The 25,896-nt window shown below is 41.1% G+C and overlaps 1 protein-coding gene across 1 annotated transcript in view; it reads right to left on the bottom strand.

The window, feature by feature from the left end:
• Positions 1–672: 672 nt before the first annotated feature.
• Positions 673–25,896, bottom strand: part of hydin (HYDIN axonemal central pair apparatus protein) — a 109,946-nt gene continuing 84,722 nt past the window's right edge. Inside the window, exons 16-19 of the mRNA XM_033035971.1 lie at positions 25,229–25,364; positions 17,455–17,619; positions 13,015–13,167; positions 673–1,015 (exon numbers count right to left, since the gene is read on the bottom strand). Of these exons, the coding sequence (XP_032891862.1) occupies positions 704–1,015; positions 13,015–13,167; positions 17,455–17,619; positions 25,229–25,364 (766 nt within the window). The 3' untranslated portion in view covers positions 673–703. The remainder of the gene's footprint in view (positions 1,016–13,014; positions 13,168–17,454; positions 17,620–25,228; positions 25,365–25,896) is intronic.

Below are 25,896 nucleotides of genomic sequence, written 5' to 3' on the forward strand. Positions count from 1 at the left end.
TTCAAACTAACTGATTTCTATTTCCTTCATTATTTCACACCATGAGTTCCACATTAAAGGAAAAAAATCTCATGTCTCTTCTAGTTCCTTTGCAAATTACCTTTAATCTGCACCTTCTGATAAACAGTTTCCATTTGAAAAGGAGACTAGTTTTCTAATGGAAATTGTTTATCATTATTTTCACCATCAAAATCGTTCAACACTTCTATTAAATTTGGACTTCAAAATTTTCTGCTCCAATGAGCACCACAAATTTACCTCAAAATTACACTCATGAATAGTGATGGGTCATTAAAATTCAGTCTAAAATAATAAACACTTTGTGATAAAATAGAAGATTTGTGCTTGCTCTTTTAGGTTCCATATGGCTATTTTTTTTCCTAATGCTTATTAAAATACCTACAATTGGCGATGGGTAGGCCGCAGAGCCCGGAGAATGTGATCTGAAAATTGATCACATCTCCGGGAAGGTAGGAACTTGAAAAAAAGTTTCCCCCGATCCCCTCTGCCCTCCCCCCACATAAAACAAACCGAAGAACATTAAAACCAACTTTTAACAAACTAAAAAATAACAAAAAGAAAGAAAAAACTAACAGACTGCAGGCAGGGCTGCCATCTCCCCGGCGCCCCTAGTGGTCTCAACCTAATTTACAATGATCAGGTGGTTAAAACAAGCCACACTTACTTTTCCTATTCTGTGATTTTAACCTCTAAAACTATTCCCCATTAAATGTTTCAGATACCTCAACTGGAAGGTCCTGGATGGAGCTACTTGCCTGAATACTGATCCAAGATTCAGATGTGGTCCAAAGGGTTTGTTAGATATGATGGTACATCCAATGCCCTTGGCTTGCACACAGATGCTTTTTGAATGACCGTTCTCTATCAATAAGTGCAACTTGTCTTCACACCAGATGGTGTCATCAAGATGTGCTACAATAGTCACATCAACATGTCCATGAGGGGGGACCACAGTTTCACTGGGTTCCAAGTGCCATTTTGAGTTTTCTAGTGCCTAAGATATAGATAAGGGACAATCCATTAGTGTTATGAAGCAAGATAAATGACCTAATCTGTACAAAAATTTCTGTGAATATAAACCAGAATGGAATTAGTTTATTATTGCAACATGTGATGAGATACAATGAGGAGGTTAGTTTGCATGCTGTGCAGTATGGATTAGCGGGTCCTTTTCAGAATGGCAGGCAGTGACTAGTGGGGTACCACAAGGATCGGTGCTGGGACCGCAGCTATTTACAATATACATCAATGATTTGGATGAAGGGATTCAAAGTAACATTAGCAAATTTGCAGATGACACAAAGCTGGGTGGCAGTGTGAACTGTGAGGAGGATGCTATGATAATGCAGGGTGACTTGGACAGGTTGGGGGAGTGGGCAGATGCATGGCAGATTAAGTTTAATGTGGATAAACACATTATGGCAGCCCTGCCTGCAGTCTGTTAGTTTTTTCTTTCTTTTTGTTATTTTTGAGTTTGTTAAAAGTTGGTTTTAATGTTCTTCGGTTTGTTTTATGTGGGGGGAGTGCAGAGGGGATCGGAGGAAACTTGTTTTCAAGTTCCTACCTTCCCAGAGATGTGATCAATTTTCAGATCACATTCTCCGGGCTCTGTGGCCTACCCATCGCCAATTGTGGGTATTTTAATCAGCATTAGGAGAAAAAAATAGCCATATGGAACCAGTGAGGTTATCCACTTTGGTAGCAAAAACAGGAAGGCAGATAACTATCTAAATGGCGTCAAATTGGGAAAAGGGGAAGTACAACGGGAACTGGGGGTCCTTGTACATCAGCCTATGAAAGTCAGCATGTAGGTACAGCAGACAGTGAAGAAAGTGAATGGCATGTTGGCCTTTATTATAAGAGGAATCGAATATAGGAGCAAAGAGGTCCTTCTGTTGTTGAACAGAGCCCTAGTGAGACCACACCTGGAGTATTGTGTGCAGTTTTGGTCCCCTAATTTGAGGAAGGACATTCTTGCTATTGAGGGAGTGCAGCGTAGGTTTACAAGGTTAATGCCCGGGATGGCGGTACTGTCATATGCTGAGAGAATGGAGCAGCTGGGCTTGTACACTCTGGAGTTTAGAAGGATGAGACATTGAAACATATAATATTGTTAAGGGTTTGGACACGCTAGAGACAGGAAACATGTTCCCAATGGTGGGGGAGTCCAGAACCAGGGGCCACAGTTTAAGGATAAGGAGTAAGCCATTTAGAACGGAGACGAGGAAACACTTTTTCTCACAGAGAGTGGTGAGTCTGTGGAATTCTCTGCCTCACAGGGTGGTGGAGGCGGATTCTCTGGATGCTTTCAAGAGAGCGCTAGATAGGGCTCTTAAGGATAGGGGAGTCAGGGGATATGGAGGGAAGGCAGGAACGGGGTGCTGATTGGGGATGATCAGCCATGATCACATTGAATGGCTCAAAGATGCCTAATCAAAGCTGGCTCAAAGGGCCAAATGGCCCACTCCTGCACCTATTGTCTATTGTCTATTGTCTATAAATCATACTGAGATTTGAGAACAACCAAGCCATATGCAAGTACAAGTGGAAAGATAAAAATACCAGAGCATAGAACATTTTGTTACAACATTATAGTATTACAGTTAAAAAGAAAATGCAAATGTTAAAAAGTGCAAGGGCCATGATGAGAGGTAGGTTGGAAGATCGGGATTACAACCTTTGCTGATGAGAAGACCGATCAGTAGTTTGATATAACTGGGAAAGAAGCTGTTCCTGAATCTGGGGCTTCTGTATCTTCTTAAGCTTTTGTATCTTCTAATCGACAGGAGGTGGAGAAGAAGGAATGACCTGTATGTAAATGTTCTTGATTATGTTGGCTATTTTCCTAAGGTGGCATGAAGTCTAGATGGAGTCGATGGTGGGGAGGTTGGTCTGTGTAATGGACTGGGTTACATCCACAACTCTGCAATTTCTTACGGTCTTGGATAGAGCAGTAGCCAACCAAGCTACAATACATCCCGATGGGATGCTTTCTATAGTGCATCTGCAGAAGATGGTATGAGTGTTGGAGACATGCCAAACATCCTTAGTCTTCTGAGGAAGTAGTGGCATTGGTGCACTTTCTTGGTCATAGCTTCAATGCAGTTGATCCATGACAAATTGTGGTGGTATTTTCACTGAGGAACTTGAAGCTTTCGACTATTTCCATTTAGGCATCTTTGATGATGGGGCTATACACAATCCTGTTTAATGAGCTCATCCTTACTGACGTTGGGGAAGAGTTTGTTGGCTTGGCATCACGTTACTAAGCTGTCTATCTTCTTCCTGTACTCCATCTAGTAATTGTTCAAAATCCAGCCCACAACGGTGTCATCTTATAAATGGAAAATGAGCAGAATTTGGCCACATACTCTTAATATATAAAGAATATATTAAGGACCTGTAAGCACAACCTTGCAAGACATTGGTGTTGTGGATTATAGGGAAGCCACTTTATGCATATGCTCACTGTTTGTGATCTATAGGTCAGGAAGTTGAAGATCCAGTTGAGGTGGGTGCTGACTCCTCAGTCTAGGAGATTGGAGATAAGTTTGGTAGAAAGACTGAAAGAACCATTGTACCAAGAACCAGGATGCAAAAATTATGTAGCTGATACTAGTGAATGGAATTTATATATGTCAACAACTTCATGAAAACAGGAGCGGTGAATGTAAGGGAGAAACAAATGTTATCATTTTATTATCACTTATCAGAAGGGCTTAATAATGACTATTTATGAGTTGATTTTGATTTTGAAATTAAAAAAAGATACATTTGATAAAATTAAGAATGACTGGGAATGAGAACTTCAAATTTCTTTATCTATAGAGAAATGGGAGAGGATTCTTCAATTAGTTAATACTTCCTCAATGTGTGCAAGACATGCTTTGATACAATTCAAGGTGGTTCACAGAGCTCATTTGTCAAAAGATAAGTTAGCTTGTTTTTATGGTCAAATAAATCCTACCTGTGACATGTAATTCTGAAGTGGCCTCATTGACTCATATATTTTGGTCCTGCCCACTTTTGGAAAAATATTGGAAATAAATTTCCAAAAGCATGTAGTTTTAGGTATGGATTTACAACCTCAACCTATTACTGCAATTTTTGGGCTACCAATGTTAGATTCTATTCATCCGTCCCATTCCGCCCATCGGTTGATTGCTTTTACCACATTAATTGCCAGAAGATCTATTTTATTTAAATGGAAAGATTCCGATCCTCTGACCATACTCCATTGGTACTCCAAAACTATATCATGTTTTAATTTAGAAAAAATTAGGAGTGACATTGTTGAACCCTTCGTTAAATTTGGTTGGACTTGGGGAAGATTTATTCAACATTTTCATACGACATAAACTGTCCCCTCTCCAACTGTTCTAATAATTTTTTTACTGGTATACGGTGGAACGGACTTGATGACAAACAAGGACTAGAGCAGTGGAGCACCAGTGGAGGGTGCCTACAGCTTCTCTTGGCCAGGGTGACCATGCTACACCACCAGGACAACAGGCCTTTATGGCTAGCTGCACTAAAAACAACTTGGAATTTGGAATTAGAGACAAAGCCTGGTGACTCTTGTAGGTCTCAGTGGACTATTTCTATACACATTGTACAATTGTGGATCATGCTTATGTATAGTAATACTTTACTGAACTGTATGTGAAAAAATAATTTCACTTTACTTCTGTACTTGTGATAACACAGAACGACTGAACTCTTAATGTTTTTTATTACGGACAAGGGATTGTGGGAGAAAAACCTGAATGTAGCTGTATTCTTATAGAATTAAATAATTTAACGGGAGGCCGTCCGACATACAAGAACCTGTCCAATGCAGCACATTTTGTTATATTCTGATAGACTTGTAAAATACTCATTTCCAAACATATAACTAATTTATCATTTATCTAATATATCTAATTTGTCTTTTAAAGATACCATGGAATCTGTGTTCACCACCCTTTCAGAAGGTGCACGCCAGATCTGCAACTCTGTAGTCTAAATATATCTTGATGCCAATTATATGAAATCTGTGTCTTCGTTATTGTAAAACTGCACCTGATCCTTATTAACTCCACCAAAACTTACAGTTCTTCAGCTACAAATGTAAAGCATGCAAACATGCAATTAAATAGTTTTGAGCATGTTAATGATGTTGGTAATTACCAGCTCAGTGCCATGCTTTTCAGACACTGTAATAAATAAAGGCTAGGGGTTGAAGCTGATCCAAGGCTGATTAGAATTTCAGGGTAACTATAAAATGACGCTGCCATTCCAATTGCAAGTTGGCTTTCACACTGACACATCCCCTCTAATCCAACCAATTCATCAACAGTGCTGTTGGTCAAAGTATCGCTGACATATCACAATAATTCATCTCTAATCCATCAGCCTTTCCATTTCAGTAGTTCCGATCAATAGTGAAATAGTGCATTTAACTTAAATTATGTTATTCATCACTAACAACATAAATTATTTGGTAAAATAAATCTATGTCATGCAGTTAAACTGAGAAGTACTCTGAAATGGTAACAATTTATGTGTTATACAACAAATCCCCAACATAGATTTCCTATATTTCCTGGCACGCTAGGATTTTGCATCTAATTATCTCGTGCAAACTAATATATTAAATCTGAGATTCTTCTTTGTCCGGCAGAGTTTTTTCAACTTTTAAAGCGCTTGGGGACTTCACACGGACATCATAGATGAGCTCACAGACAACAAAGAGACAGCAAAGAATAAACAACAAGCAAGTTTTCTGATAAAAAAAGGGACCAAATAATATCCTACAGTAATTAAAAACTCAGGTCCATCATTGACATCTTAATACTGCAGAAATATCTGAAGTGTTTAGCACTAAAGTGAAATGTAAAAAAAAGTCAAAAAGGCAAAAAAGTGCATGAAAAATATTTGCAGGTAAATTTAGGGGATTTATAAATGCAAACGTTTAATGGATGGATAAAGGGGCAAGAATATAATAAAAGGAAAAAAATAGGGCTTTTAAAGATTAAGGGCAGCACAATGGCACAGCACTAGAGTTGCTGCCTTACAGTGCCAGAGATCCGGGTTTAAGGCTGACTAAGGATGATGTCTGTACAGAGTTTATATGTTTTCCCTTTGACGTAGGTTTTCTCCGGGTGTTCCGGTTACCTCCCACACTCCAAGGACGTACAGGTTTGTAGGTTAATTGGCTTTTGTAAAAATTGTCAATTTTCCCCAATGTGTAGGATAGCGCTAGTGTACAGAGTGATCACTGATCAGTGCGGACTTGGTGGGCCAAAGGGCTGTTTCTATGCTGAAGAGCTAGATTTAGCTCTTAGGGCAAAGGGAATCATGGGATATGGGGAAAAAGCCAGAACAGGGTACTGATTTTGGATGATCAGCCATGATCATATTGAATGGTAGTGCTGGCTCGAAGGGCTGAATGGCCTATTCCTGCACCTATTTTCTATGTTTCTATGAATCTTTAAAGTCTAAAGGGTGGCCAAGGTGGTGAAGTGGTAGAGTTGCTGCCTTGCAGCGCCAGAGACCCGGATTAGATCCAGACTATGGGTGCTGTCTGTAGGGAGTTTGTACATTCTCCCCTTGATCACGTGGGTTTTCTCCGAGATCTTCGGTTTCCTCCCACACTCCAAAGACGTACAGGTATGAAGGTTAATTGGCTTGGTATATGTGTAAAATTGTTCCTAGTGTGTGTAGGACAGTGCTAATGTGCTAGTGTTAATGTTCGGGAATCGTTGGTCGGTGCAGAATCAGTGGGCCGAAGGACCTGTTTCCGCCCTGTATCTCTAAACTAAACTAAACTAAACTAAAGTATGGTTTGATTTTCAATGAATACTTAACATGTCTTCACAAAAAAAGATGATGCAGACACTGTGATTAAGGAGGAAGAACATAAGTATTAGGCATGATAAAATATAGAAAAACAGGCAGATTGTCACAGGATTAGAGGGCAGATGACTTCCAGAAAGCTTTCGACAAGGTCCCACATAAGAGATTAGTATACAAACTTAAAGCACACGGCATTGGGGGTTCAGTATTGATGTGGATAGAGAACTGGCTGGCAAACAGGAAGCAAAGAGTAGGAGTAAATGGGTCCTTTTCAGAATGGCAGGGAGTGACTAGTGGGGTACCGCAAGGCTCAGTGCTGGGACCCCAGCTATTTACAATATATATTAATGATTTGGACGAGGGAATTGAATGCAACATCTCCCAGTTTGCGGTTGACACGAAGCTGGGGGGCAGTGTTAGCTGTGAGGAGTATCCTAGGAGGTTGCAAGGTGACTTGGATAGGCTGGGTGAGTGGGCAAATGCATGGCAGATGCAGTATAATGTGGATAAATGTGAGGTTATCCACTTTGGTGGCAAAAACAGGAAAGTAGACTATTATCTAAATGGTGGCCAATTATGAAAAGGGGAGATGCAACGAGACCTGGGTGTAGAATAGAATAGTTTCTTTATTGTCATTGTAACATGAACCATGTACAACGAAATTGTAAATGTGTCATGGTACACCAGTCATTGAAAGTAGACATGCAGGTGCAGCAGGCAGTGAAGAAAGCGAATGGTATGTTAGCATTCATAGCAAAAGGATTTGAGTATAGGAGCAGGGAGGTTCTACTGCAGTTGTACGGGGTCTTGGTGAGACCACACCTGGAGTATTGCGTACAGTTTTGGTCTCCAAATCTGAAGAAAGACATTCTTGCCATAGAGGGAGTACAGAGAAGGTTCACCAGACTGATTCCTGGGATGTCAGGACTTGAAGAAAGACTGGATAGACTCGGCTTGTACTCGCTAGAATTTAGAAGATTGAGGGGGGATCTTATAGAAACTTACAAAATTCTTAAGGGGTTGGACAGGCTAGATGCAGGAAGATTGTTCCCGATGTTGGGGAAGTCCAGGACAAGGGCTCACAGTTTAAGGATAAAGGGGAAATCCTTTAGGACCGAGATGAGAAAAACATTTTTCACACAGAGAGTGGTGAATCTCTGGAACTCTCTGCCACAGAAGGTAGTTGAGGCCAGTTCATTGGCTATATTTTAGAGGGAGTTAGATGTGGCCCTTGTGGCTAAAGGGATCAGGGGGTATGGAGAGAAGGCAAGTACAGGATACTGAGTTGGATGATCAGCCATGATCATATTGAATGGCGGTGCAGGCTCGAAGGGCCGAATGGCCTACTCCTGCACCTATTTTCTATGTTTCTATGTTTCTATGACTGGATGACGGCAAATTTAACAGACAAGGTAATGAAATGGCAAATCAAACTAACATGGTGACTTATTGGAAAATTGTCTAAATCATCTTTAGGATAGCCATAGCTTGATCAAGGATGGTCAGCATGGATTTGAAAAGAAGGAGTGCCACCGTAGACAAGGCATTTGATATATTTTACATGGATTTTAACAAACCTTCCACATGGTCAATTACAGCCCAATGGATCCAAAGGAAAACAAAACCCTGGCTACAAATTATCTGAGAGGCAGAAAGCAAAGGCTAATGGTTGACAGATGATTTAATTGATGGACACAGTTTGCAGTGGGTTTTACAGACAGGAGTGTTGGTTCTAAAGCGTGCTGTGGTGCATATTGATGACTTTAATATAGACAACAAAAGAAGTTTGAGGATGAAATAAAAGACAGTTGCAAGTTGATTACAAGAAAGAAAGTCATTCAGGAAATGTAATCAAAGAGACGCAGAATCTTTTCATCCCAAAGAAGAAGAAAAAATTCTAAGGGGACAATGAGGTAAACATAGCTGGCAAAGGGAATCAAAGACAGCATAAAAATAAAAGAGAAGGCATAAAACATTGCAAAGATTAGCAGGAAACTAGAGGATTGGGAAACTTAAAAACCAACAGAACTCAACATAAACAGCAATAAGAGGAGAAAAGATGACGGGAAGCTAGCCAATATTAAAGAAGATACCAAAAGTTTCTTCTGATATATAATAAAGGGAGACAAGAGTGGACATTGGATCACTGGAAAATGACACTGGAGAAGTCGTAAATGGGAATAAAGAAATGGCGGACAAATTAAGTACAATTTTTTTGTTAGTCTTCACAGTGGAAGACACCAGCAATATGCCTGAAATTCAAGAGAGGCATGGGGCAGAAGTTAGAAGAGTTGCTATTACTAAGAAGATGGTGCTTGGAAAGCTGAAGGTGGATAAGTCACCTGGACCAAATGGACTGCACCACAAAGTTCTGAAAAAAGTAGCTTTAGAGATTGTGGAATTAGTAGTGATCTTTCAAGAATCCTTAGTCAGGAGTGGGTCCAGAGGACTAGCAAATTGCAAACGTTATTCCACTGTTCAAGAATGGAACAAGGCAAAAGAGGGGAAACTATAGGCCGGTTAGCCTGACTTCAGTGGTTGGTAAGATCTTAGAGACCATTATTATTCTTAGAGGGACATGATAAAATGCCCTTCAGCATTGTTTTATGAAGGGGAATTTCTTGCCTGACAAATCTGTTGGAATTCATTGAAAAAGTAAGTAACAGGATAGGAGAGTCAGTAGATGTTGTTTACTTGTATTTTTAGGAGGCTTTTGATAAGGTGCCACACATAAAGCTGCAAAGCAAGGTGAGTGCCCATGGTATTAGAGGGAAGATACTAGCATGGATAGAAGATTGGCTGAATGGCAGAAGACAAAGGTTGGAAATAAAGGGTGATTTTTCTAGTTGGCTGCCGGTGACTAGTGGGGTTCCGCAGGGGTCGGTGCTGGATCCATGACTTTTAATGTTGTATATTAATGATTTGGAAGATAGAATTGATGGCTTTGTAGCCAGGTTTGCAGATGATACGAAGATAGGTGGAGGGACAGATAGTGTAGAGGAAGCAGGGAGTTTACAGAAGGACTTGGACAGGTTGGGGGAATAGGCAAAGAAGTGGCAGATGGAATGCAACATAATAAAGTGTACGGTCATGTACTTTGGTAATTGGAATAAAAGCATAGACTGTTATCAAAATGGGGAGAAGATTCAGAAATCAGAAGTGCAAAGGAACTTGGAGTGCTGATGCAGGATTCCTGAAACGTTAACTTTTGTAGGTTGAAATGGAGGCAAATGTAATGTTAGCATTAATTTCAAGAGGTCTAGAATATAAAAGCTGTATGTAATGCTGATGCTTTATTGGACACTGGTCAGGCCACATTTGGAGTGCTGTGTGCAGTTTTGAGGTTTACAAGAATGATCCCGAAATGATTGGGTTAAGGTACGATAAGCGTTTGACATCTCTGGGCCTATACTTGCTGGAGATTAGAAGGATGAAGAGAAGAATCTCATTAAAAATTACTGAATAATGATAGGCCTGGATAGAGTGAATGTAGAGAGAATGTTTTCACTAATGGGAGAGTCTGGGACAAGACGGCACAGCCTCAGAATACAAGGAATAACCTTAGTAAGATGAGGAGGAATTTCTTCTGCCAGAGGGTGGTGAATCTGTGGAATTCATTGCTGCAGATGGGTGTAGAGGCCAGGTCTTTGGGTATTTATAAAGCGGAGATTGATAGGTTCTTAGTTAGTAAGGGTGTCAAAGGTGATGGGGAGAAGGTAGAAGAATGGGGTTGAGGAGGTTGAGAGGGAAAAATGGCAGACTGGATTGGATGGACCTAACGGCTTAATTCCTATGTCTTATGAATTTATGTAAATAAACAAGAGCAGAGAAGCAGAGGATTTTGAAGTCCATGTCTTTCAATTCTTGTAAGTGACAGGGGATGTAGATAAAATGATTAAGGCAAATATGAAATACTTCCCTTTATTTATTGTGACAGAGTCTCTGTCAGGAAGGCAGCCCTTGTGATCTCAGGTGTTTCTGCTCATGCCCTTGCTGATCAATCAGTCAGTCCAGGCTCTAACCAATCATGGCATGACAATGCAATCAAGGTCTCCTGGTTATCCTCCAAAGCTATCTTTAGCTTCTTCCACTGCAAGTTATTTGCTTTCAACCAGTTCAGTTGCAGCACAGGGGGCGCATTGAATAAGAGATAGGCAAAGATGTAAAAACAGACACTAAGATGTACAAGAATCTTAATCTGTTAACATGTTCAAAACATGCTGTAGCAATTAGCAACAAAGTGCTGCTAATACGATAAAATTGTAATGGAATGAGAATTCATTAATTAACTTCTCTATTGTATGCTTGTTGGAATTTGTGCAGTGTTCCATGATATCCCTTTGAATCCCAATGCAATCATAGTGCATCCGATTTTATTGTTATCACTTTATCACCAAATGAGTGATTTATGTGCCTCTTTCTGCAGAATTTCCTAATAAACCCTTCTATAGTTTATGTGTAGGAAGGAACTGCAGATGCTGGTTTAAACCGAAGATAGACGCTCAGCGATTCTGCAGAAAAGGAATGGGTGACGAAGAAGGGTCTCGACCCGAAACATCATCCATTCCTTCTCTCCAGAGCTGCTGCCTGTCCTGCTGAGTTACTTCAGCTTTTTGTGTCTATCTTCTATAGTTTATAATGGTTACAGTAAATGCATGTTCTCTGCTGGCAAAAATGTTACACTGCAGGCAGTTCTACAGTACTTACTAAGGTCTAACCAGTGTTTTGTGCAGCTCCTCTGCCAATGACATATCTCTCCCAGATGATCTCAATGCCTTTTGCACCCATTTTGAACAGGCAAACATAGTTCCACCATGGCATGTCACCCCATGCTCCGCTGGCTCTGTCCCATACATCTGGGTCCCAGAAATTTGATCTACTTTCACAAGGGTAAGCTCTGGGAGAGCAGCCAACCCAGATGGGGACCAAGAATGGATTCTGAAATCGTATACCAATCAACAGCATAATCTTTGTCTACATCTTCAACCTTCCAATTTAATTACCTATTAGCCCCATTTGCACCCAGATCAACAACATTGGAACTCCTCAATGGTGTGTGCTCAGTTCCCTGCTCTGTTCCCTGTACAACCAGGACTGTGTGACCAATTACGGCACCAACCCAATCTTTAGGTTTGCCTTTAGTTTTTATTTGCACTACTTCGGATTGAACTGCAATCTTTGATCCATACTGCTGCTTTGCTTTCATCATTGCATTTATTGTCATATCTGCCATTATCATGTATCCTGTGAGCTTCATTTGATAACAAATTTTATCGTACCCTGGTATATATGACAATAAATGTATCTGATCTGATCTAAAGATGCAACATAATGTCGCAACTTTTATATGCTACATCTGGATCTTTGAAGCCTAGTATGCCATATGCATTCTTCACTATCCTATAGACCTGTGTTTATTACTTTACAGGATCTATAATTTGAACCCTTCACACACTACCTTCATACACTACCATTTACTGCATATGTCCTACACATACTTGACTTCCTTTTGTTAGTCTGTTGCAAATTCTGAGTTGCATGGTACTTGCAGCAATATATACTGACCCTTTATCAGAACTCATTCTGTTTTTTATATGCACTTAAATTTAATAAGACTCCAGGTTATTTACTTATTTACGGAGTTTGGTGGAATTTTTCCCCTTGAAATCAAACATTTCTATCATATTTTATAACCATATAACATATAAGGGACCATTATATGGTTATATGGTTATATTTTATGGTATCAGCTTAAATGACCTTACCTAACTTGAAAATTGTCTTTAGTTTAAAACAATTTTCCACTGCCCTGAACACTAAATTAGTGTTCCTGTGCAACAAAAAAAGTATTATCTCATGACAGGCTTTATACTATTTTTTTTTAGTAAACAGCAGATCAAGAAGGTGAATACGCTGCAATCATTAAAATTTGGTTGTTGCTTTGATAAAACATAATAGGCAACTGAGACTGTATGAATTAGTATGTGTTGAATCCTGCAATTATTTTTGAAAGCCACAACGTCTATCTACCTAAACATATTTTCTAAAAGGAGGAAAGAAGCTGCGAGAATGACAGATGTACATGAAATCCCACATGTGAAGCAATTAGTGTCTTTATCGAGCAATTTCCCTTTTTAATTACTGCAAATGACTTACCATTCTGGCCGTGACGTTGGCTGGGATAAGTGACTCGTTAGAGAGGCAGATGGTCTTGGGGACATCGGTCAGTACACGGATCTTTCCCCAGTCGATCTGTGTAGCAGTAACATAGACTACCGGCCCCTCACCTATGCAAGATAATTGGATTCGCTAGTTTGAAAAAAACGAAAGAGAAAATATTGTGTCAGGTTAATGGATGGTTGGCACTGAGTTATTATAAGTATAGACAGTGAGAATTACATTTACTTACAATTACCCAACATGAAAGTTATAGAAACTGGTCAATTAGCCCTTGAAGCACAAAATAATCCGCAGGACCCAAAGGACCATTGATGTATCACAGGGATCTAGGCATGCAAGCTCTTAGCTCCCTAAAATGTGCCAACACTAGGGTATAAGATGGTAAAGAAGGGGTATACCGCGCTTGCTTTCATCTGTCAGTGCATTGAATATAATAGTTGGCAAGTCATGTTGCAGCTGAATCAAAATGTTGTTAGACCAGATTTGGAGTATTGCATGCAGTTCTGGTTGCCACATTGCAGGAAGGATGTTGATGCTCTAGTGAGCGTGTGAAAGAGATTCACCAGGGTATTGCCTGGATTGGAGTGTATTGGCTAGAAGGAGAGATTAGTCAGAGGGTTGATATTGTATTTTTTCCAAGGTGATATGTCGAACAATAGTGGACATAGGTTTATGGTGAAACAGGGAGAGTTGAACGGAGATTTGTAAGGCAGGTTTATTTTTGCACAGAGAGTGGTAGATGCCTCGAACACACTAACAGGGGAGTTAGTAGTGGAAGCAGATCCAATAGCAACGTTTAAGAGGCATTTAGACTGGCATTTGAACAGGCAGGGAATGGAGACTGTACACTGACAATGACAATTAAAATTGAATCTGAAAATTGAATCTGAATCTAAGAGATATACAAGATCTCTAGGGAGTTGGGATTAGTTAAGTTTCAAACACATGGTAGGCTTAAGGGCCAGTCCCTCTGCTGTACTGTTCTATATTCTACATTCTAATGCATCCACATAACACACTCAGGGTAAAAAAGAGAGGGAATAGGACTAACTGGATTTCTCAGATAAAAATCCAATCAGGAGAATGGGCTTATGACTTTCTGTGGTATAATAGTACTATAATTCTCTGAGTCTCCCCTCATTTTCCTTCATCTTATTTAAGAGCATGGTTTTCTATTCCTTTCACCCACAAACTCGTATCTAGCTATCCTTCACCTCAACAGGTCTTCGTTTGGGAACTTAAGACCACAATAAATTGCAGAGAGCCCAGTCCATCACACAGAACAAATTCCCCATTATTGACCCCATCTACATTTCATGCTCTCAGTAAAGCAGACAAGATAATCAAGGACCTGTCCCATCCAGGTCATTCCTTCTTCTCCTCGCTCCCATCGGGCAGAAGATACAGAAGCTTGAAAATGCATGCCGCCAGACGCAGGAATAGCTCTTACCCTCTTTTATCTGGCTTCTGAATGGTCCTTCCAGAAACTCACTACAAATACCAATTATAAATCTAAGCCCAAACCTAAATAAAAAAGATGCTGCTTTATATCAAAGATAGATTAAAAATGCTGGAGTAACTCAGCGGGTCAGACAGCAAATCTGGAGAAAATGGATAGGTGATCTTTCAGGTTGGTACCCTTCTTCACACTATATGTATTTGGATAGACAAGGTTTAACTTGGGATAGTCAGCATTGTTTTGTACGGGAATATGATTGAGTTTTTTGAAGAGGTAACCAAGAAATTTGACAAGCGCAAAAGTCATAGATGTTGTCTATGTGGACTTCAGCAAAGCCGGTGAAAATGTTTCACACAATAGGCTGAGCTGTAAGGTGGGATCCAGGGAGAACCAGCTGATTGGATACAAAATTGGCTTCATGGAAGGAAGCAGGGGGTGGGGGTGGAGGCCTATGTTCAGTGGCTATGAATATAGAACAGTGGAGGCCTATGGCTCAGGAATTGAATCTGGGGCCATTGCTGTTTGTGATTCATATCAACGATTTAGAATGTATAAGACAAGATAAGTTTGCAGATGACACCAAAGTAGGTTGTATCATACACACTGATGATGGTTATAACAAATTACAGCAGGATCTTAATCAGCTGTGCAAGTGGGCTGAGGAACGGCTAATGGAGTGTAATGCAGAAAGTGCACTTGTTGCATTTTGGGAAGTCAAACCAAAGGCAGGACCTTCACAGTGACTGGTAGGGACATGGGGAGTGCTATGGAGCAGAGGGATCATACAGTACAAGTATATAGTTCCCAGAAAGTGGCCTCACAAATAGATAGGGTGGTCAAGAAGTCTTTTGGTACATTGGCCTTCATCAGTGAGAGTATTGAGTATTGAAGTTAGAATGTTATGTTAGTTGTACAAGAAATTGGTGACGCCACATTTGGAGTATTGTGTTCAGTTTTGGTCCCTATTATAGGAAAGATGTTGTTAAGCTAGAACATTTGCAGAGAGGATTTATGAAGATGTTGCCAGGATTCAAGCGCCTGAGCTAGAGGGAGAGGTTGACAGGCTAGGATTGGAGACCAAAGGATGAGGGTAATCTTTTAGTGATGTATAAGATCATGAGGGTAATGGAAAGATTAAATGCACAAAGTCTTTTACCCAGATCAGGGGAATCAAGATCCAGAGGACATAGATTTAAGATAAGAGGGGAAAGATTTAATTGTAACCTGAGGGGCAACCTTCTCGCAAAAGGGTGGTGGGTATATGGAACGAGTTGCCAGAGGAGGTAACTGAGGCAGCTACTATTAAAACATTTAAAATCCATTTGGACAGGTACAAGGATAGGAAAGATTTAGGATCCAGGACAATTGCAGACAGGTGGGATTAGTATAGATGGGATATCTTGGTCAGCATGGGCAAGTTGGGCCAAACGGCCTATGTCCACGCTGTATGCTTCTATGACTCTGTTTAATACTAATGAGGGGCAACTTTTCATTCCGAGGGTAATAAATAAATGACCCTCTGAATGGGTCATATGGAAGGAATGTTGAGGCATGTACTTTAACAGTATTTAAAAGACACCAGGGCAGTACATGGATAGGAAAGGTTTATAGGAATATGGGCCAAATGTGGACAAATGGGACTAGCTTAGATGGGGCAACTTGATCGGCATGGACAAGTTGGGCAATGTTTCTGTGCTGCATGGTTCTATGAGGCTATGACTGTATGTATAGAGTGATGTAAAAGTGAGCAAGGACTTTGTAATAGTTTTAAAATAGTGTAAGAAGGAACTGCAGATGCTGGTTTAAACCGAAGATGGACACAACAAACTGGAGTAAATCAGCGGGACTAATATCATCTCTGGAGAGAAGGAATGGGTAATGTTTCGGGTCGAGACCCTTCTTCAGACTGTTTTACATTCTAATGGTTTCTTAACACTTTGTGATATGTGCAATTAACATTGCTAAAATCTTAGGTATGGTAATGATTAACGAGTTAAAAAGACTAAAGCTTTTGTGCGATAATGATTTGTCATGTGGTATTGCTAAAGTATATCCAAGAATTGTATTTGATAAAGTAGTTACATTTTGCTTCCTTATTAGAACAAAGATGGCAGATCAAAGAGCAAAGAAGGTTGGACGCACAACGTGGACAAAATTATGAGCTTTATCATGGTTTTATACTTTAATCCTCACCTACAGAGGAACCTCCAATTGACGCATTCCTCTGCCCTAAATTTATGCCCATTCTTTCTCCTCTCCCCTGTGTGGGAATAGTTTTTATGTAGAATCCAGCTGGTAGTATTGACTAGTGAAGGGAGATGAGTTTGAGACATTGCAAGTGTTTTTCTTCCTTTTAGGTCAAAGTATTTTACTTTAGCAAGGCCTATTTAATGTTCCATGTGATAGACTGCTGTGGAAGGTTAGATCACGTGGGATCCAGTAAGAGCTAGCTAATTGGATGCAGAATTGGCTTTATGGTAGGAAACAGGGATCGCTAATTTTCAGACTAGAGGTTTGTAACTAGTAATGGGCCTCAAATATCGGTGCAGGGCCCATTGATGTTTGTCATCAATATGAACAATTTGGCTGAGAATGTACAAGGCATGATTAGTAAGTTTGCAGATGACACAGAAATAGGTGTTAATGTAATTTGTGAAGATGGTTGTCAAGAATTACAATGGGATATTGATCAGCTGGTCAAGCAGGCCGAGAAATGGCTAATGGATTTTATTTCTGATAATTTTGAAGAGTTGTATTTACCAAATACAATTCTTGGAAATACTTTAGCAATACCATGTGCATCACCATATGGTCTATGGCATTACATTGGCAAGTATTGGATCCTATTGATACATCTGCCTATAGATGTTGGACAAAGACCAGGCACTGAATCACAGACCACATCTCCATTTGAAATCTTTCCACTTAAGATTATATTGTTAGCAGAAAAAACTCACAAGAGGGAATTGACTTTTGCCAAATATTGTAATAGACAGTTCTATGTTCTTTTCTGCAAGGCTCTGTGCCTCCACTAATAACGGAACCTCCACAATCGAGCAAGGGTCAATAATTCCACAAGGCTTGAGACTGGAATAAATCACACCCTGCTCATCATCCAACTCCTGTGGAAAGAAAACACAAAAACAAGTCAAATATCCAAATCGAGTTTCCACATACTGGATCACTGAAGTAGGATGTAAAAACAATCATTAAAAATACTTACATGATAAAACAAAGTAATACTCTCAGACTAAACTCAATCACTGTGAACAGTTGCTCAGCAGAGAAGGAATATAGACATTCGAATATGGACACAGGCAGGGACACTCCTGATGTGCAGGCCCGGCTTGGAAGACAGAGGAGGACTCGCCCCATAGGTGTCGTGGCCTGCAGACATGTTGGAGCGAAGTGAGTGATCAAGGTGAGGTGGTCAGGTCGGAGCCCCGAGATTGAGTCGGGCTCCTAGATCCCCGCGGATGAGGTAATGGGTCACAGCCCCAAAATCGGTTTGGGCCGGGCCAAGGACAAGTTTGGCTTGGAGCCTCAAGGTCAGGCCGAGGACAGGGTTGGGCCGAGGATGGGGTCGGGCCCAGGTCGCAATCTCTAGGTCGGGCCACGGTGGATGTGCCAAATCGCCGAGAACTAATGGGGACTCGGCATGGGGGGATGAAGAAGGGATGTGAACCTGTGGTAACTTTGTCGACGCCTTTGTGGTGACTCTTTTGTGTATTTTGTATGCATAAATAAAGAATTTCACTGCACCTAACATTAAAGTATCATAAAGTATCATCATCATCATGAACGTTGGGGAATGGATCACTTTCATATATTTGACATTCATATGTTCCCACACAACAGGCTTTGTCTTGTACATTCTCATAGAGTTGTGCAGCACAAAAAGGGACTGCCAGGTCCCATTTACTGGCAATTATTATCCAGATTATAAACAATCTCTGGAAGAAAAAAATCACCTCAAGATCTCCTCCTAACAATCACCTTATATAAAAACAAAAGAAAAGACAGATGCTGGAATCTTGAGCAAAACACAAAGTGGCGGAGGAACTCAGCGAGTCAGGTAACATCTGAGGAGGGAATGAACAAACGATGTTTTGAGTTGGGACCCTCCTTCAAACAACCAGGAAATATGGTAGGTCAGAGCACGTGTTTAGCAAATGGTCGCATAATCTACGCTTGGTTTCACTGATGTAGAGGTTACATCGGAGCACCAAATATAATGACGAGGTTTGAAGAGGTGCATGTGAATCTCTGTCTCACCTGATAGAGCTGCTGGGCTTCCTGAATGGAAGTGAGAGTGCGTACAGATAAGTGTTACATTTCCTGCGATCGCAGGGTGATTCGCACAATTTACGCATATTGGAGGAACAGCACCTCACATTTCGTTTGAGCTGCTACAACCCAGCAGTGTGAAAATGGATTTCTCTAACTTCAAGTAACCCTTGCATCCCCCCCCTCTCTCCATCCCTCCCCCACCCAAGTTGTACTAGCTTCAAAGTCGTCTTGTTGAGTCTCGTTATCTGTGACTCGTTTTCATCTAGCCCATACCTAACAATGGCCTGTTTCTTTTATCATCTTTCCTTTTTTGCATCTTTCATTCATTGGTTCTATATCTCTCAATATTACAGTCTATATCTCTCATTTCCTTTTCCCCTAACTCTCAGTCTGATGAAGGGTCTCGACTCGAAACGTCACCTATTCCTTTTCTCCAGAGATGCTGACCCGTCGAGTTACTCCAACTTTTTGTGTCAATCTCCGGTTTAAACCAGCATCTGCAGTTACTTCCTACACATGACAAAGGGTGGTATTACTACTGTACATATTTTGTACCACCATCATCAAAAACCAAGCAGATGAGGTAAATGACAGCAGACTCATGAAATACAGAACATAGAACAGTAAAGCAAAGACCCACCATGTCTCTCCCTGAAATGATGCCAATCTAACTAATCCCTTTTCCTACACACGGTCTATATACCTCCCTGGCAGCCCATTCCAGGCACCTACTACTCTCTGTATAAAAACAACTAGCCTCACAAAACCTTTCCCCTCTCACTTTGAACCTATGCCCTTTGGTATTTGACATTTCAACCCTGAATGAAAGACTCTAACTATATACATTATCCATGCCCTTGACAATAGGTGCAGGAGTAGGCCATTTGGCCCTTCGAGCCAGCACCGCCATTCAATGTGATCATGGCTGATCATCCCCAATCAGTACCCCGTTCCTGCCTTCTCCCCATATCCCCTGACTCCGCTATTTTTAAGAGCCCTATCTAGCTCTCTCTTGAAAGCATCCAGAGAACCTGCCTCCACCGCCCTCTGAGGCAGAGAATCCCGCAGACTCACCACTCTCTGTGAGAAAAAGTGTTTCCTCATCTCCGTTCTAAATGGCTTACTCCTTATTCTTAAACTGTGGACCCTGGTTCTGGACTCCCCCAACATCAGGAACATGTTTCCTGCCTCTAACGTGTCCAAGCGCTTAACAATCTTATATGTTTCAATGAGATCCCCTCTCAACCTTCTAAACTCCAGAGTGTACAAGCCCAGCTGCTCCATTCTCTCAGCATATGACAGTCCTGCCATCCCGGGAATTAACCTTGTAAACCTACGCTGCACCCCCTCAATATCAAGAATGTCCTTCCTCAAATTAGGGGACCAAAACTGCACACAATACTCCAGGTGTGGTCTCACTAGGGCTCTGTATAACTGCAGAAGGACCTCTTTGCTCCTATATTTGATTCCTCTTATAAAGGACAACATGCCATTTGCTTTCTTCACAGCCTGCTGTACCTGCATGCATACTTTCATAGACTGATGTACAAGGACCCCCAGATTCCGTTTTACTTCCCCTTTTCCCAACTTGACGCCTATTAGATAGTAATCTGCCTTCCTGTTTTTGCTACCAAAGTGGATAACCTCACATTTATCTGCATTAAACTTCATCTGCCATGCATCTGCCCACTCCCCTAACATGTCCTAGTCACCCTGCATTATCATAGCATCCTCCTCACAGTTCACATTGCCACCCAGCTTTGTGTCATCTGCAAATTTGCTAATGTTACTTTGAATCCCTTCATCCAAATCATTGATGTATATTGTAAATAGCTGCGGTCCCAGCACCGAGCCTTGCGGTACCCCACTAGTCACTGCCTGCCATTCTGAAAGGCACCCGTTAATCCCTACTCTTTGTTTCCTGTCTGCCAACCACTTTCCTGTCTGCCAACTCTATCCATGTCAGCACTCTACCCCCAATACCATGTGCCCTAATTTTGCCCACTAATCTCCTAGGTGGGACCTTATCAAATGCATATTTTGATAAGACAGCTTATAGGTAGAATAAGACAACTTATTCTACCTATATACCTAACGATTTTGGTGATGGTATCCATCAGTACAACGTATTGGCATGTTTAAAAAGTTAAACATCATTAATTTATTTTCCAACCACCAGTATGTTTATTAAAGGTGTGTGCCAGTATCTTTTTGTCTGCATAAAAAACACTGTCTATTCATCTCATAATTTTATATACATCTTTCATGTCTTCCCTCAGCCTCAGATGCTTCACTGTTAAGAAATCTCTGTTCACCTATATGTAGCCAGTACATTTCATATTTTCAATCACAACAATGCCTGATGAAGCATTGCATAGTGGAGGTTCACACCAATCAGCAAACATGCACCAAGCAATGTGTTTCAGTAGGTCTCCACATTGAGTCTTTATCATTCCTGTAATGTAGACAGAATGCTCTTGTCCTCCAAATGTATTGCACATGCACTTTTCATAACATTATCTATAATGGGCTGGTTTGGGTTTTTGCCGCCTGCTTTGCATAGATCGATCATTGCAATGCATTGTATAGATCCATCATTGTAATAGCAACTCATACAGGAGCATAGCTTAACCAGCACAGTTTCAAGGTCCATACTGCCTTTTATTTGTTATTCATTCGCAGGATGTGGTGTTATTCACAAATCTCTAACTGCCCCTTAATTGAGGAAGCATTTAAGAGTCAGCTCAAGCGTGCTTCTGGAGTCACATAAGGGCCAGAACTGATAATAATAATTGCAGACTTTCTTCTCTGAAGAGAATTATTAACTCAGATGGGTTTTTACAATAATCTAGTGTTTCACAGTTATCGTAAGTGAAACAAGTATTTTTTAAATTCAAGAATTTTATCTAATTACTTGAAATTACTTGAATTGCCAAATTGCCACCGTGGGTTGAAACTTGTAGTCTAGATCAATGATCTTCAGATAACAGATACCTATGGATGGGCGGGAGCTGGACAAATAGCAAGGCTACCCTGCTATTTGTCCAGAGGTGTCTGTTATGACACTGCTTCAAGTGAAACAATAACAGTTTCATCATTGCAATTACAAATTTACCAATTTCTTTACTTGTATGGATTTCTGAGTGTTTACTCATCAATCAAAATATTTTAAAGGTTCCATTAGATCAGCATGAATGAGAATCATCTTTAATACAGTTGTTAATGATGAAGCATTATCTGTTGTTCCTTTGGGTCTATTACCCATCCAAACTGACTTCCATCTTAAGGCAATGAACCTTTTAAAATGTGAATGTACAGACTTTATTTTTTCATTTCTATCATTTAGGTGTGAAGAATAATCTGCTACATACCCATCGATGAGGTTAACTTTGTGCCACCGTGACACATATTTCACTACAGACAAAATGGTTGAGATTGTCATCAGCATTCAGAAGTGAGACCCACTGCTACTTCTGCACAGGGGAACAGGAACAATTGCCTCCTGTGATAGGACAGTGGTTAATGAATGGTGGAAGATGCTGTAGCGGGTTTTCCACTTACTGTATACTCCATGAATGTGCATGCACTTGTATGAGTCTCTGTGTCTGTGTATTTATGTGTGTGTGTGTGTGTACGCAGGTTTTGTGTTTGCAGGTTTGTATGTGTGTACAGGTTTGTATGTGTGCAGGATTGTATGTTTGCAGGATTGTATGTGTGTGCAGGTATGTGTGTGTGCAGGTTTGCGTGGGTGTGCAGGTTTGTATGTATGCATATGCATTGTGTGTGCAAGTGTTGCTCTGTGTGCGAATGTTGCTGTGTGTGCATGTGTTGCTGTGTGTGCATGTCTGTGTGCACATGTTTGTGCGTTTGTTTGTTTGCACGTGCTAGGATCCCCTGAACACCGACATTTTCCAGTCTCTCACCATTTATATGACACTCTTCTGCTTTATCTGCCAAAGTGGATGAGCACAATTTGCATCTACTACGTTATCTCCCATTAACCTGCCCAGCAAACATCCAGGTATCCTCACAACTCATAATGGCACCTGATTTTGTAAAATCCAGTACAGTCTTTGGAATGCATCTTCCCTGATCCTTCATCCACTCTTTTACTCCATTTACTCCCAGGATTATTAAACCAAGCCAGGCAATAAGACAGATAAATGCATGGTTTAGAGTGATAGAAGTGAGGGTGCCATTGCAGTGGTGGGAATAATATTCCGCTGGCACTCTCTCAACCAAAACTGTCAGAGATAAACATCCGAGCAAATAAGCACTTAATATAATAAAGTCAGTGGCGGACTGGCCAGGGTGTCAGCTTGCCGGATGGCAAGTGGGCCCCTGATGAAGTGGGCCCCCTATATCAAGTGGGCCCCTGATGAAGTGGGCCCCCTTTGTCTCCTGGCAACCAATATTTTTAGACCCAGTCCGCTACTGAATAAAGTCATGGCAGTGTTCAAGTGAAAGGATGAGTTAAAGATTCAAAGTGAAAGGGCAAGACAACAGAGCAAAGTAGCTGTTTGGGGTGATAAGCAGAGTGAGACAGAAAGCGAAATAGGATTCAGCAATCATAGTGCATCAGGAAACAAAGTTAATTCAAAGAAAATTGTTAATACTAAAGACACTGTATCTGATATATTGAAGTATTCATTGCAAAATAGACAAACTAATGACATAAATCGAAATGTAATGCATTTAACTGATAGCAATTACTGAACCCTGATTGCATAGTGACCAAGGTTAGAATTAAATATTTCAGTGTACCAGGTGTTTGAAATATAAAACGCCAGAGGGGGGTGTGAAGTAGAATAATAATGAACTACGTAAGAGCATAAGTGAGGAGTGATTTTAGCCTAGTAGTACAGAGAGCAGAACGCATACATAGATATAAAAGACAACAAAGGAAACACAAAGTGTGAGAGTAACTCAGCAGGGCAGGTAGCATCTCTGGAAAACATGGTAGGTGACAGTTCGGGCCGGGTCCCTTCTTCAGACAGATTGTGGGTGGGGGGGGGGGGGGAGGAGAAAGCTGGAAGAATGGAGAGGCAAAGGGGTTTTTTGATAAGCAGATGGTTGGAACAAAGGCCAGAGATAAAAGCAGAAGATATGAGGCAGGATTGCAGAGTATGAATTGTGAAGACAAAGGGAAGAAACAAGCAGGAGGCAGGCAGGGGGCAGTGAGAAAGGAGAAATAGGTCAGAGGCCAGGTGCAACCGGAAGGGGGGGGAGAAGCATGGGAGTTAGTTAGAGGTTACCTAAAATTGGTGAATTCAATGTTCATAACGTTAGGTTGTGAACTACCCAAGGTATAAGGTGCTTTTCTTCCAGTTCACGTGGGACCTTGCTCTGGCAATCGAAGACGTCCAGGACAGAAAAATCAGTATGGAAATGGGAAGGAGAGTTAAAATGGTTCACAACCAGGAGGTCAAGTATCAAGTATCCTTTATTGTCATTCAGACATTTCAGTCTGAATGAAATTTCATGCCTTGCAGTCATAACATAGAATAAAATGACAAAACACACAATAAACACAGATTTAACATCCACCACAGTGAGTCCACCAGGCACCTCCTCACTATGATGGAAGGCAAAAGTCTTAAAGTCCTTGTCTCTTCCCTCCTTGTTCTCCCTCTGCGCTGAAGCAATCCAGGCCTCCGATGTTGTGACCCCGCCGGGTGATGGTAAGCAAGTCCCGCGGCTGAATCCGAGCTCCGCGAATGGGCCGGTTCAAACTCCGTGGCTCGGGGCAGTCGAAGCTGCGTAAGCTGCCGCCCTCCATTCCAGCGGACAAAGCTGTTGTTGCGGGAGCTCCAGAAAAACAGGTCACCACCTCCCGACAATGTCGTCCACTGGGCCCGTGGCCGAGCCTCCGAGGCTCCGAAGATCCAGTGGTCTTTGGCAAATCGAGTGCAACTTTTCATCGAAACGCTTGCCGAGTCTATATTTTGTCTCAACAGTGTACAGGAGACCACATTGGGAACACCAGATGCAATACATGAGGTTAGAGCTGATGCACGTGAACCTCAGTCTTACCTGTCGCTCCAGCAGTAGCTTACAACCCAGCAGTATGAACAGTGAATTCTACAATTTTAGGTAACCGCTAACTATCCTCCCTCGCCCCACTGATCAGTGAATGAGCTAGTCAGCCTGTCCAGCACTCCCAGCTCTGCTCAGCTCAACCCAGCTCCCAATTGTGGAGGCTAGGTGAGGGTGGGGGTTGAGGGGATAGAAAGCATATTGAGATGCCTTCTCCCACTCAGCAAAAGATGCCCTGTAGCAGCCAGTGAATTTATCCCTACCATCCGTCCTGCAGATCTCCCATTCATGTGTACCGAGTTTCCATAAATTGGGGATTTGAAACCTAGGGAGGACCTGCATTCGATTTATGCAATAACCACTCTGATATCAGCCCAGCTGCAATGTATTCGAGTTCAAACTCACCTGTGGAGTTATGCCATAACAAGCTGGGAGGTCATTGGTATTTTGAAGCTTTATCATGCATTGATAGGGATAGTTGATAAAGCAGCGTCCAACATCAATATGTGAGTTAATTACCTCCACAATAGGAACGACACACCTGTGAAACAAAGGTAGGAAAAAATCGGTAAGATATCAGCCATTTATTCTGCTAGTTTGAATCAATGGTGAACAAAAAGGATCACCAATAATTTGTGGCATAGAGGCCTGAAAATTCCTTCCCACAATTCTTTACAAAAAATGTTCCTGAGCCGAGCAATACCGTTAGTCAGCTTTGGATGATTTAAAATCCATCAGTTATTTATTTGTTTGGCTTTGAGATAATACACTAATACTATAAATGCAACAAAACATTTGGCACACAGTCCACAATAATGTTTCTGTAATCAGTTGCATTCTTCCATCCTTGTTAAGCATGTGGTAGGCGTCAGCTTCAAATCATGCAGTTCTTTTCCAAAAACGTCTACTAAATTACATGCAAAAGAGATGATCTAAAAAATGATAGTGACTTCAATCTATATTCGTGCTTTCGCTCCAAAAAATCCTTCCTCAAAGACTCACTTTTCCCCAATATCGCCACCATCCCTACCCTCTTCCAAAATCACCACCACTTCCCAACTCTCTATCAAAAT

Source organism: Amblyraja radiata, chromosome 17 (assembly GCF_010909765.2).
Source record: "Amblyraja radiata isolate CabotCenter1 chromosome 17, sAmbRad1.1.pri, whole genome shotgun sequence".
Classification (NCBI taxonomy): Eukaryota; Metazoa; Chordata; class Chondrichthyes; order Rajiformes; family Rajidae; genus Amblyraja; species Amblyraja radiata.